This window comes from Mytilus trossulus, chromosome 6, assembly GCF_036588685.1.
Source record: "Mytilus trossulus isolate FHL-02 chromosome 6, PNRI_Mtr1.1.1.hap1, whole genome shotgun sequence".
In the NCBI taxonomy this organism is placed as follows: Eukaryota; Metazoa; Mollusca; class Bivalvia; order Mytilida; family Mytilidae; genus Mytilus; species Mytilus trossulus.
The window spans coordinates 16,052,406-16,066,960 of record NC_086378.1 but is presented as its reverse complement, the minus strand read 5'-3'; the positions used below and the strand labels follow the sequence as shown (position 1 = coordinate 16,066,960).

The following is a 14,555-nucleotide window of genomic DNA, read 5'->3' as shown; positions in this document are numbered from 1 at the left end:
CCCGTCATACTTGTTTTTTTTTAGTTGCCGTTGAAATTCCGGACCATGCAATTCAGTGATTGTCGTTGGTTGGTGTTTAACATAATTTTTTTTTATATTTTGTTTTATCATAAATAAGCTCGATCGATATTTTTGTTTGAATCGTACTAGGTTTTGTAATGCCGGAACCTTTATAATTTACTATACTGTGTGGAGTTTGCCCTTTTTTAAAGACCATACGTTGACTTATGGTTTCTTAAATTTAGGGCATGTTGACAGTTGTCTCATTGGGAATCACACTGTATCATTTTGGTTATTTACATTTACTTCAGGTATTCAGGTATGTTTCTTTTTACTTCGAGAATGTATGATATATAGAATCCACAAATGCAACAAGTGTATAACGATATGTTTCCACTCAAAACAGTTACATTTCAATATTCAAAGCGCGAGGCTTGCCGAGCTTTTTAAATAAATAACGTAATACACGATTTACAGTGGTGGAATCTGTTTTTCTAATGATTTGTATCCTTTCTGATGATTTTCTAATAATTTGTTTCCTTTCTGATGATTTTCTAATGATTTGTACCCTTCCTTTTCAAAGATTCGAGGCAAGTTATGTACTTTGGATGTGAGGTCGTCAGACATGGTCGCCTTTTTTCATGACGTCACTATAAGAAAATTCAGAAGAAAACAAAATAATGTAACGTCACAATTTAATTTCAACCAATCATTTGCCGAGAACAGATTTTTCACTAGATAGGGGAAACTTATTTCCATAATCGTTATTATTGCATCCAGTACGACAGTGTCAATAACAACCAGCATTCGCTTCTCGACAGTTATTGTTCTGCGTCAAAAGATCCCTACGATTATAACTTCTAAAAAAATATACAGTTTTACCATTGAAACGTTTAATCCCGCTGCAAATGTTTGCACCTGTCCTAAGTCAGGAATCTGATGTACAGTAGTTGTCGTTTGTTTATGTATTTATACGTAATTCTCGTTTTTCGTTGTTTTTTTTTAGATTAGATCGTTGGTTTTCACGTTTAAATGGTTTTACACTAGTAATTTTGGGGCCCTTTTTAGTTTTTTGTTCGGTATGAGTCAAGGCTCCGTGTTGAAGGCCGTACATAGACCTATAATGATTTACTTTTAAAAAATATTTTTTGGATGGAGAGTTGATTCATTGGCACTCACACCACATTTTTTTATATCTATATATCTGCTTAGTGTACTCTTTCCAACTGACACTTGTCTCATAACTGTATACCAAAATATAAATGAACAATATGATGAGTGTGATATTATCGAAATTGTGAATAAAAACAAAAGTAAAACAAAATTTGCTGCTTTTCATTTCGATTATGTTTAAGCTATAAATAACGCATTCGTCTGGCATTCGTATAAGAAATAATAAAATTATCAATTAACAAATTTGTTTTATCATTATCAGCTCTTGTACAATTTTTTTTATCTTTAATTTGGAATTTGAGCACTTTTCAAAATTAATTATATGAGATAGCCCCTAATTTCTAGAAAGACACTAACGATAATAAGTTATAGTTATTTCCCTTTAAACGGTGTATCAATTTTTAAATAAACTGTATAACAAACTCTAGTAAACAATTGATAATCGTTATCAATATACTCTGACTAACTTGAATTTTCTTTGTGATAGCTATAGATTATTTATTACAACGGCACGTCTTATTTATATTGGATACACTGTACCGAGTTGAATAATGGCCCTGTTGGTCTATTTTTTACAGAGTGTTATCTTCTTGATTTAATGAAAAAAAACAGGGAATTTTAGTTATATTAACAAATCGTATTATCACCCCAAAATTCGAAAATCGATATAAGAACTTAAACTTTTAAACTTAAACATGTTCTGCTTAAAATTTTGAATGCATTTAAATATATCAGAATACTTAATTTGTTCCTTCAAAATTTTTTAAAGTTTCTAATTTTGTCATCATTTCTCGCAAAATGTGGGTTCAATAACTCGGTATTTTCGAATTTTATGGTTTGGTCAGATTATATTAATTATATGCATTTGCTTTATAAATAGGTGTGGTTTTTTTTATGGATAACAGTTTTCCTATCTATCATATTTTTTATTTTATAAAAGGGACTTTCCGTTTTGAATGTTCAGTATTTTTGTGATTGCACTTATTTTCACACTTGTGTGTTGTTTCTTGTGTTGGCTAGTGTATTATGCCGTTCTGACATGCCCTGCCAACTGCAAAATGGGTATATTGACCGTTTCACACGTCCTTCCATTCATCTAAAAGACTTTGAATAGAAAATTTTCGTCAAAATTCTCTTTGCAACTGATAGTAATTGATTACATAGTTGGTCTAGTAGGGTTTTAAAATGATAGCAATTCATGTACAAAGAAAATTTCCCTTAAATTTGAAATGAGCTCTTTTCAAGGGAATGAATTCATATTTCGTCCGCTGCTTAGTATCATGGTGTTTTATGCTAAGATATATTGATATATGTAAAAGATGTTATATAAATGTATTTTAATCTGTGTTTTTACAGTCTCTCATAACTCTTTTTAGAGTGGCTCTTTTATAAATTGTTAATATTATATTGTGTTGTATATCAAATGTTTTAAAGATGTGAGACTCTAATAAATTATTTGTTTGTTGTTTGTTTGTTGTTGCTTGTCAAGTTTAGAGAAAGCAATGTTTTCTCCCCCTCTTCCCTTTCAGCAATGTCTGTTTCCTGGTTGTCGAGGGTTTGATAATCATCATTTAAAATTGAAAATGGGAAGCAACACCTTTTCTTGTCTATAGGGGCACAAGCTACGAGATTTATAAAAAAATCTAAAGTAAGATTTTGTTGGTTCAATCAATTATGAAAGTGAAATGGTGAAACAGTAACTCGGTTTAAGCAGCCAAACTGGCTCAATGTTGTCAAATTAAGCTAAGAAACATGGATAATTAATTATTAACTTGCAAGTAAATACAAAGATTTGACCTCCTTAAATCCGCATCCATGTGAACTTCAATTTAACCCCTAACTAGAGATTGATAACGCGTGGATTGAACGTGTACTGGGGTTATTTAAAGGAAAAGAATGTCAACAATAAAAGTGAAACAAAGGTAAATCATTTGATGACTGATTCGATCCACGTAAAATCATTTTTATACACTCTGTCAGGTAAAATCAATAAAAATCATATAGTCTTAAATTAAAATCAAACAGACCTATAAAAATTGAATTGCACGTTTTGGCTCAATCTATTCATATCTATGGTTATGTTTTCATCGCTTATATGCTCATCTGAGGTAAAATCAATAGTTAATTACGGCGTCTGAACTAAAATACACACGAAACAAACCTGCATATAATAGACCTCATGCTCTGTAAACTGTTTATTGTAGACTTTTAATAGTTGGGATAAAAATTTTACATTGTTATAAATCAATTGTGAAAATTTGAGTCAAATCGATGACCATGAATTCGACAGCTTGTGCCCCTTTAATTAAAGGGAAAAGCTTCAGTATATATTTTACCTCAATCAATTGAATGTAGAGACACAGACTCAACCCTTGTTTTAGTATTTTTCAATGACATGTTGTAGTTGTTTGCCGATTATTGTTTTGACATTTGAAGAAATTTGAAACTACAAACGAAATAAGTACATTGTTTTTATCTACCCGTGTAGTATACTGAACATTGACATGGTGTTTTGGTAAAGTATTTTTTATTTCTATTCCTATAAAATATTCTGAAACTATTTTGTTCAAAAACTATAATAGTGGTTAATTGAAATGTATAATCAAACCATATTTTTTAAAATCATTATCTCACATCAAAAATAAATGATCGATGTTTTATTCGTTCTGTGCAGGGGAATGGTTATGTTATACAAGAACACCACATTTAAACATTTTTCAGTCAAAATATTCAAACGAAATGTTAATATATAAATTTATATATAAAAAAAAAAACTGACAGAAAAGGATATTTATTTTCATGAATTCGTTACGTAACCTTTTAATTATGTTTTTTGACAGAAAAGATTAAAGAATAGAAAACATGCCAGAAGTTATATTTTTCAAATATTATCCGATACATTTTTCACGTTTCATAAGAATTTATAGGTACTGTTATAAGATTGACCAAAGAAATTTAACGATGCAATCAAAAATATAAAGAAATATTTTGGTCAGTGATTAAAACAACCAATTATGATAGCTGAATCGTCAGTATATTATATAAAAGGGAAAAGTTTAAAACTAGGATAAGAAATAAGGATATTTGTGCCATGATCCCCTTGACGTTTCATACTTTTAAACACTATTTGAAATACATTAAATAGACATGATTTCATAATGTGTCTTTCCAAGAATATTTTAAACATTCAAAAACACAAGGAAAACTTGAGAAGTCAATGCGTAAATTTTGAATCACGCAATGCATGTATTGTGTAGCACAGGCACTTACAAAAAATGGGTTAAAGTCTATTTAAAGTACCCGTCCATTCAATACCGTAACAAAACAAACGAAAATGAAACCTCGCTTTGATTATAGTTTATAACTCGATGAAATCACTAGCCCAAAGTTTAATTTTAGAAGAAAACAAAATTATTATATTCTTTCCTACATGTTATCCCTATAATCAATTTGATTATAAGTGAAATTTAATAAATATTAATGAATTGTTTCCTAACCGGATTTTCCAGAAAAAAATATTTACATTTATAAAGTTACCGAAGTTTTTGATTAAATATGTAATAGGTTTTGTATTCAATATCACTGCGAATTCAAATAGATATTTCAAAACTGCTGACCTTAATTAATAGCAATTCGAGGAAAATTGAAAAGACAAATAATCTATGTTAAACGATCAAAACTGAAACAAAATATCGGCAGTTCGGCAAAAATAAATTAATTCACTTCCGCATCTTAATTTTCTTAAACGGTAACACACGACATGATACATATTTGATATAATTGGATGAGAAGATACATGTATTTAAAAAAATAATTTAAATATCTAAACAATCATCAAAAAAGTGAAAATGCACTAAAATATCAAACAATTTGATTTTAGGCGGGAAAGCTAATACACGTTCGGCAGGTGAATGTTATTCTTCACATCATCGGATTTCGGTATGTGTTCTCATGCACAGCACAACATCGACCAGTAAAAGGTAGGAACAATTTGATTGGTTTATATAAATACATGCAGTTAAATATTTAACAAGAAACAATTAATCTATTTTAAACGAACATCTAAAATTTTACCAGTGCATTGTGTGTTGAAATCAATGAAGCTATTGTTATAAAATATACAACCTTGACTGATTACACACAAGAACCTCGTGAATTATTTATATGAATCAATATTTGAAAAAGTTTTAAATATCGGTCAGCTTTTTAAATGAAGTACACAAATTAAAGTTTTTCACTGTTTTATTTTGATACGATGAAATGATATAGGATTCACTGTTCATTTCGGTTAACATATTACCATCACATCAGAGATGTCTTTATAAGTATGTGAGCCATGAATATTTGTTACTAAACTATGGTTGAAAATATTACTGTAATGACAGCTGACCTCTTACGCTGTATTTTTTTGTTTGTTAAATTAGCTGTGTCTAAAGCATGTCTGCCTTGTATCAATTATGTTATGTATAAAAATGAATCTCTACGTTTATCACGAATTTCAATATGTGTTTGCAAATGATGTAGGTAAACACATTTTTGAATTGTAGAAAAATTATTAACTGCGAAAACTAAAAATAAAGAAAAATGATACTTTTATCGTTAACCTGATGTTTCTCATTGCGTTTATCTCATTGAATATATTATACATTATTCCATATAAATCTAGGATTTGAATTACTAGTATGTAAAACGTTTTGATTATAAAGAAAACAAATAAAATTTAAATAACAGAATAAAGCAATCAAATGTTGTACGGTATACACGGTGAAGCACACTTATTAATGTTTACCCTCCACCAATGTAAAGACAGTGGATAACTGAATAAGAACACGCTTTATTATTGCTATATTAATACGACATCTTTAAGATTAAACCTAATCATAATATCACAAACGTTATTATATAACATCATCTTTCAAGTAGATGTTAGTGACGTGTGTCATGTAATATAAAGCTTAATTCTTTCAGTGGCGGATCAAGAAAATATCATTAGTGGGGACCCACTGACTGCCTAAGAATACAATGCTTCAATGATTCTCTATATAGTCTTAAAAAAAATCCATGAGAAAGGGGGAACCGGGTCCCCTCTAAATTCGTCTTTGATTATTTAAGCTTTTTATAGAATTGAATGAAATTATATATAGTTAAATCGGATTATCAAAATGGTGGTCAATTTTCCAATTTAATGGATGTTACGTATATAGCATTGAAGCTTTATTCGTTCAATCAGGTATTTTCACTGTGTGAAACATTTGTACAAAACATATTTGAGATAAAGTAATAAGGAATTAAAGAGTTAGGTCTTTATTACCATAACTAGTCATCACTATTATTTGTCACATTCCGAAACTGAAACTGCATTCCATCCTCAATTATTAAGAATACATATATAGTTTCCGTCCGGTTGATATGATCCGTTCATCCTGTATTGACTCTTAAAATTTAATAGTCTATCTAAAAATGAGGGTACATTTATATGGCCTTCAAAATACCGTTTCGATCCCTAACATCACTGAAGAGACATTTATTGTCGAAATCCGGATCTGGTGTACAAAAAAAATATTGACACCTAATGTTTGTGGCATAACATCGTTGCCACAAGTTAATTGTTTTCTGTTTAGTATTAAATTTATATTAAGATCCATTTTGTTACATCTTGGGATCAATTTTATTTGGCAATTGCAGTCAGCAGGGTTAAAGAACATCAGTTGTTCGACCTGTTAATCAAATTCGTTTTGTTTAAATATACTTTTTCACTTTTTGTTTTTTTGGAAAATGTTGTTTGTGCTGCATTTAGATCCTTCTAAAACGAAATTTGTTTAACATGTACACGTGACGGGAGGGATTGTGCCTGATATTTATATGATGAAGACATAATCTTTCAACCAGTTTTTTTTAGGTCTGGAGCTGACACTCAGTTACCTGATAGTAGTCTGTTGCTATTTATGTATCATTGTCATTTTATATATTTTCTTTTGTTACATCTTCTGACATCGGACTCAAACTTCTCTTGAATTGAATTTTAATGTGCGTATTGTTATGCGTTTACTTTTCTACACTGGCTATTGTAGGTGTATAGGGGAAGGATTGAGATATCATAAACATATTTAACCCCGCCTCAATTTTGCGCCTGTCCCAAGTCAGGAGCAACTGGCCTTTGTTAGTCTTGTATGATTTTTAATTTTAGTTTCTTGTGTACAATTCGGAGTTTAGTGTGACGTCCATTACCACTGTCCTAGTATACACATTTTAAATGGGCCAGCTGAAGGACACCTACGGGTGAGGGAGGTTCTCGCTACATCGGTGACCCATTAGTGGCCTTCGGCTGTTGTCTGCTCTATGGTCGGGTTGTTGTAGCTTTGACACATTTCCTTTCTCAATTTTATATATGAAATATCTCTGATTTCATTTCTTTTTGATTAATTTATTATATAATAAGAACTTGCAATAAAATACGGGTGTACTATTAATACCAAGGAAAATATCATGATGATTTGGAACAAAATAAAACATAGTAAACTATCCCGAGATACAAAGTTGTAGGAGATTCCATCCATTAATATGGGAGGATATAATAGCACACTCAACAATCTAAATATCGAAAAGAAACACCAAAGTCCAAAGAGTCTAATGTACCGATCCCGTTAAAATACCAAATAAGTGACCGAAGCAAGTACGATGAATAACGAAGTCAATACGATGGTTTCGAAATTATATACGATAGCAAAATATGGACGAAGGTTAACCAAAGACGGGTATTTAAGCTTCATATCTCAGCCGAAGCCTACAAGATGTATCACAAAGGCTACACGATAGATTACGAAGGCTACACTATGGATTACGATGATGGCACGATGGCCATACAATGTATAAAAGACGTCGGTACAGCTTACGATGTATTTAAATTATAAGCCAAAGGCATCACACGTTTTAAATTGCTTAATCAATATTGAATATATATTATATTGTACATTTCATTTCTGGTTTAATCATACGACGGAAGACCGTAGACTTGAAGGGTAAAACTTGACTCTGAGTCTCTACATATAATGCCGAATAGGAAGGGGTATGAGTCCAGCAGGAAAGTACAAGACCAAAAGATAAAATTGTTATGGACACTCGAGAACCAAAATGCTCAAAACTTGGCATGGTGTTACTCGTTAAGAATATCTTAAACGCTATTGACTTTTAAGTTCAAAAGTCAAGGTCACAGAGGCAGTTGTAATACAAGACAATATCACCTTTGTGGACACTCTAAAACCAATATGCTTCAAAAGATTTCAACCACATTTGGTATATGGTTCCTCCTTGTAATGATCTGACATTTTTACGTCCAAGCCAAAGATCAAGGTCATGAAGATGGACTTGTTTTTTCTCCTTGAAATAGCATAATACACAGGAAATTGGTTGCTTATTTTTTTACCTGCTGGTTCTAAGGACAATATTAAAGGTATTTCCAGTTACTGGATGTTTTGGTTGATTTCTAAAAAACAGTTTATGTATCAAATATGCATATTCAATTCATCATTTTCTGCATGTGTCATATACAAATATAGTGTCCATATTTGTCCCTAATATGTGACATACGAGGGGATGCTACGCTCGGCATTACCTTATAATCTTAAAAGGTAAGGTAATGGGTTCGTTGATCCATATTTTTCAAAAAGAGCTCTTTCCAGGAGAATATCATAATAATATAGACACAAGGAAAGATGTCGGGAAAGCAACAAATGCGGCAAAATATGACATATAGAAAACAAAATGGTTATGGATTAAACATTCGTGTGTTAACAACTCAGACGATACATAAAAAAAATAGAATAATGAAGAAAAAGTTGGTTTTCCTATATACGTACGCGTGTACCCGCAGTGTTTGTGTACGAGGCGCGTTTATGATTTTCATTATGTAACTTGATATAAAAAATTGACAAAAAAAATATATTTTGCTTGTAAAAGTAAATCCTGAACCTGTAACAGCTGCTCTTCTTGTTCCATTTAAATAAATAGAAACAACGCTGTCGCCTTTCTTGTGTTTGTTGAATCATATGATATGAGCTCCATGTTTTGTGAACGTCTTTCTTAACTGTCGTATTAGACTGACCAGTGCATATCGCGCATGGCTCTAAAATGTATTTTAGCGCAAAAATTAACATACATTTAGCTGGATTTATTTCCGTCGTAGTTCCATCTTGTTGCCTTCGTACTTTTATTCTATGGCAATACGACGGGATTACAAGGTCTTCACTTCGAAGTCGTGTTGCCATCGTAATACATTCGGGTAGCTTCGTGATTCATTCGTGTAGACATCATTATGTCAAAACTGCCCGATGGAAACGATGGAAACACGAATGCAATACGATGTTCAAAGATGCATTCCCGGTGACATTACGATGGTGAGGATGGTGATACGAACTCAATACGAACCCTCAACATCGGACGCACCTTCAGAAATTTTTTAACATGTTAAAAAATTCAGAACCCTTCTCGAAGGTGTCCACGATGGCTAGAAAAAGTGGCCGATAGTTCTACGATGGTTAAAGATGCCACTACGAAAAGCCCGATCAGTCCAGATTTTGAAAATTTCCATAATCGTGATGCCATCGGCGTAAAAATCGGGACAGTGTGTCGCGGGCATTAACCTCACATCAATCCTTTTAAGTAACAATGTCCAATAGTTTGCTCTAAAATCTAAATGTTCAGAAGATGGTATTGTTTAGTCTGTGATATACATATGTCTGTTTTAAAGGGGATCCATAATAAATATTTTATATCCACATATAAATTTAAATCGCTAACTTAATTTCTTCAATATTCCGTATTAAATGTGTAACCTTTGTGTTAAAATGAAAGTCAGGTAAACATTATCATCTTTGCTAAGGTAATCTACTCCTGGGGTAAGAAAATCCTTAGTTTTTCGAAAAATTCAAAGTTTTGTAAACAGAAAATTTATGAAAATGACCATATAATTGATATTCATGTCAACACCGAAGTGCTGACTACTGGGTTGGTGATACCCTCGGGGACGAAACGTCCACCAGCAGTGGCATCGACCCAGTGGTGTAAATAGTTATCAAAAGTACCAGGATTATAATTTTACACGCCAGACGCGCGTTTCGTCTATAAGACTCATCAGTGACGCTCAGATTAAAATAGTTAAAAAGCCAAAACAAATACAAAGTTGAGGAGCATTGAGGACCCAAAATTCCAAAAAGTTGTGCCAAATACGGCTAAGGTAATCTACTCATGGGGTAAGAAAATCCTTAGTTTTTCGAAAAATTCAAAGTTTTGTAAATATAAAATTTATAAATATATAACTGGCATTAAATGTTGAATGTGAACAGGTCTGTCGTGAATATAGACCCGACAGACGAACCGCAACAAGATGTTATCAACCTCAGATCCATGATGGAGCTCATCAAAACCAAGAAGAAGACATTGTCTGACCTCAATGAGAAGATTCTAGAATCTATCGAAGAAGAAGAAGACCTCGACGAAGAAATTGAAGAAGTTGACAGATACGAGTTGGATATTCAAGTTGGAATAACGAAAATAGAAAAATTCATAAAAGAAGTAAGTCATTCTAAAAATCAATCAGCTCTTAACCCTAATTCATCAGATTTTATATGCAATAACCCAAGCGTGCAAGAACATTCTAACCAGATAATTTTCAACTCAGAGCAAACAAGCCTAAGCCAGTCAAGCATGCCCACCTACACAGTGTCAAGTCATTATAACAAATTGCCTAAACTCAACTTGCCAACTTTCGGCGGAAATCTACTAGAATGGTCAGCCTTTTGGGATTCCTATAATAATTCCGTACATGAAAATCCTTCATTGAGTGACGTGCAACGATTTAATTATTTAAAATCGCAACTTTATGGAGAAGCTAGCCAGTGTATTTCCGGAATGCAAATGACTAATACAAACTACAATCAAGAAATACAAATTCTACACGAGAGATTTGGCCAACAACACAAAATAGTTAACGCATACATGCAAAATTTGCTAAATTTGCCTGCACCAACGTCAGGAATTAGGGGACTGAAATTGTTCAGTGACACACTAGAAAGTAATATACGTGAACTAGAAGGAATGGGTCAATATCAGGAATCGTACGGAAGCCTATTAGTACCCCTAATACTCAGCAAACTTCCATGTTTTGTCAGACAAAATATTACTCGAGACCACGGTAATGATGATTGGGATATTTCAAGTTTACGCAAAGCAATAAAGAAAGATATTTGTATCCAAGAGGCCGCTAACGCCAATCCTATTGAAACCGATATTATCCCCACCGCATCGTTCGTGACAGAAACAACAAATAAAAGATGGAGTTCAACAGGGTCTAAAGATAGTAACAACAATAGTTCCGTTAAGACTAAAAGGCCGTGTTTGTTCTGTCAAAACCCGCATCACCCAAATGAATGTACAAAGATCACCGATATAAACGCCCGCACCCAAATCGTAAAGGAAAAACGAGTTTGTTTTAACTGTTTCGGTAATCACAAGGTTTCGAAATGCAAGTCAAAATACAGTTGCCGAAATTGCAGTAAAAAACATCACAGTAGCATCTGCCGTAATAATGTACTAAATGAAAACTTAACTTCAAATGAAAATAAAGCCGTAACAAAACCTGTCAACGAAGAGTTACAAAGTACCACAGAAACAAAGAGCACCGCTATGCATTCTGCCGTTACAGCACATACCGAAATTTTATTGAAAACCGCCGTAGCGCCCGTATGGTACCATGATGAAAGTGTTATGACTAACATTCTACTCGATGAAGGCGCCCAGAATTCATTTATTTCTCAAGAACTAGTAGAGAAACTTCATATCAAACCAACTGGTGTAGTAAGCATGCAAATTTCTGCATTTGGCGGGAAAGAAGGTGAGGTACGCAACCTGGAGAAAGCGACATTATCGATTGAGACCGAAAGAAAAGAAAGAATTCCAATAGAAGTAATTATTGTTCCAAAAATTGCCGCACCGATACATATGAAGAAACGAGTAAACATTAACAGCTTGCCCTATTTACGAGGATTACAACTTGCCCACCCAGTCACGCAGGATGAAAAGTTTTCGATTTCACTTCTCGTTGGAGCAGACTACTACTGGTCTTTAGTACAAGATGAAGTTATTCGAGGTGACGGACCAACAGCTGTTAAATCCAAAATAGGCTATTTGCTATCAGGACCGCTGAACACAGATACTGATAATACACAATGGAACTCTACAATGATGAATGTTTTAGTGGTGCACAAACCCGAGGAGTGCAATTTACAGAAATTTCGGGAAATTGAGTCGAGCGGATTAGAGACGAATTCTCATGAAACCATACAAAATGTACAAAACCTAATGCTTGAGTATCAAAACTGTAGCATAATTTTTAAGGAAAATAAATATGTCGCAAAACTACCTTGGGAACCACCACCACTACCAAAGGATCGAGTTAAAGACACCCTACCATTTTGCACATCTGGGATAGATTTTACCGGACCTCTACACATCAAGGATACATCTCATCTTTACATGGGAGGATTATTACGACAACAGAGATGCACAACGACAAACACAACGCGAATATTCAACAACTTGATACGATCACAGCAAACAAACTATTTGAGCAGCAAAAGTATGGACTTCTAGAGGACTAATTACCACACGACCAATTGTGAAGTTATATCCATTAGAACTATAGTAACTGTTAAAGGATTTTTGTAAAGGACAGTTAACGCAAAGTGAACTTACAAAAAACGTTCAATGTGATCTATTTATAGAACTTTAATGTTTTGATTATTTATCATTTAAAATAATTTTATTTCTTATGCATTTTGAGGCGTCCAGAATGTCGTGAATATAGGCCAAGAGACTTTTTATCATTTTCTTATGTAATTGTTTCCCGTACTTTCGCGCACACTATTGTTAATGTAACGTAACGTTATTGTTACGTATATCTATCATCTTACGATCATAAAGCATCTAAACTAGCAAGACGTTATTATTCCTCCACAACAAAAGAGATTAACCCTCAAGATATGGTCCAAGTTATCCCAACTTCACTTTGAGATAAACTAACAGTAGTATCATTGATGCCATTACTGTCACTAGTGTATTGGTAATTTCCTGATCCAGTATCCGTGCAAACCCCACCACTAAACATTGTGTTAATATACTGTCTCCACCATCATGACTCCATGATGAACCACCTGAAAACGATGTCACCTGACATTCAAGTACTGCTGATTGGTCTACCTTGTGTGGAAGAATTGATACCTGGGCTTCAAGGAGAATAATTATCAATTTTATTTTAGTATCTCAGTATTATTGATAAAAATACAAATACTTAGAAAAAAATAAGCAGCCTTTATTAATTCTTAACAGAATAAAATGTCATAAAACAGATTAATTACATTCAAATATGTTCAGTAACAATAAATCAAATCAAGGTTGCAGCTTGGATGATTGTCCTCAATACCACGAAATAAGGGTGAAATTATATGTAGAGGTTATTTTTTGGAAATTAATACCAATTTATTAATGTAAAAATAATGTGTTTTTTGTCAGTTGTGCCTGTGTGTATATTGCTGTATGTAAAGATACCCTCACACTTTTCAATGGGAAATCAAACAAAATATTGTACATTAATTGCATTTAAACAGATAGTATCACCTACCAAAAGCGACTCTGTTGTTCATGTTAAAGGATGACAACACCGCTACCATCAGGAAAATCATGTTGAAGGAAATCTGTGAATCAGTATAAAAAGGCTCCTGACTTGGGACAGGCGCAAAAATGCGGCGGGGATAAACATGTTTGTGAGATCTCAACCCTCCCCCTATACCTCTAACCAATGTAGAAAAGTAAACGCATAACAATACGCACATTAAAATTCAGTTCAAGAGAAGTCCGAGTCTGATGTCCGAAGATGTAACAAAAGAAAATAAACAAAATGACAATAATACAAAAATAACATCAGACTACTAGCATGCCAGCTCCAGACTTCAATTAAACTGACTGAAAGATTATGATTTCATCATATGAACATCAGGCACAATCCTTCCCGTTAGGGGTTTAGTATCAGTCTATTTAAAGATTTTGTTAGCTTCTGAGGTGAATACTGACATTTTTGTGCTTTGTAAAGAATATTTCCATAAAAAAAATTGATATGAAATACCTAAACATATAAGAAGTCGATCTGCATGTTGAGCTATATTTACGAATGATGGTCTTATACCGATGATAAAATTTAGTTAATGGTTTGACTAGTTTGTGATATCAAAAACCCTGGTGTAATAATTTTTCAGTAATACATAAATTTCTCTAGTTGAAATCTAAAACATTGTTAAATAAACGAGCGAATCGTACCAGTCGAGATATATGAA

The 14,555-nt window shown here is 32.9% G+C and overlaps 1 protein-coding gene across 1 annotated transcript; it reads left to right on the top strand.

The window, feature by feature from the left end:
* Positions 1-10,578: 10,578 nt before the first annotated feature.
* LOC134722353 (uncharacterized) lies at positions 10,579-12,819 on the top strand. Its single transcript, XM_063585968.1, has one exon. It carries the CDS (start codon positions 10,579-10,581, stop codon positions 12,817-12,819), a length of 2,241 nt encoding a protein of 746 aa, XP_063442038.1.
* Positions 12,820-14,555: the final 1,736 nt, after the last annotated feature.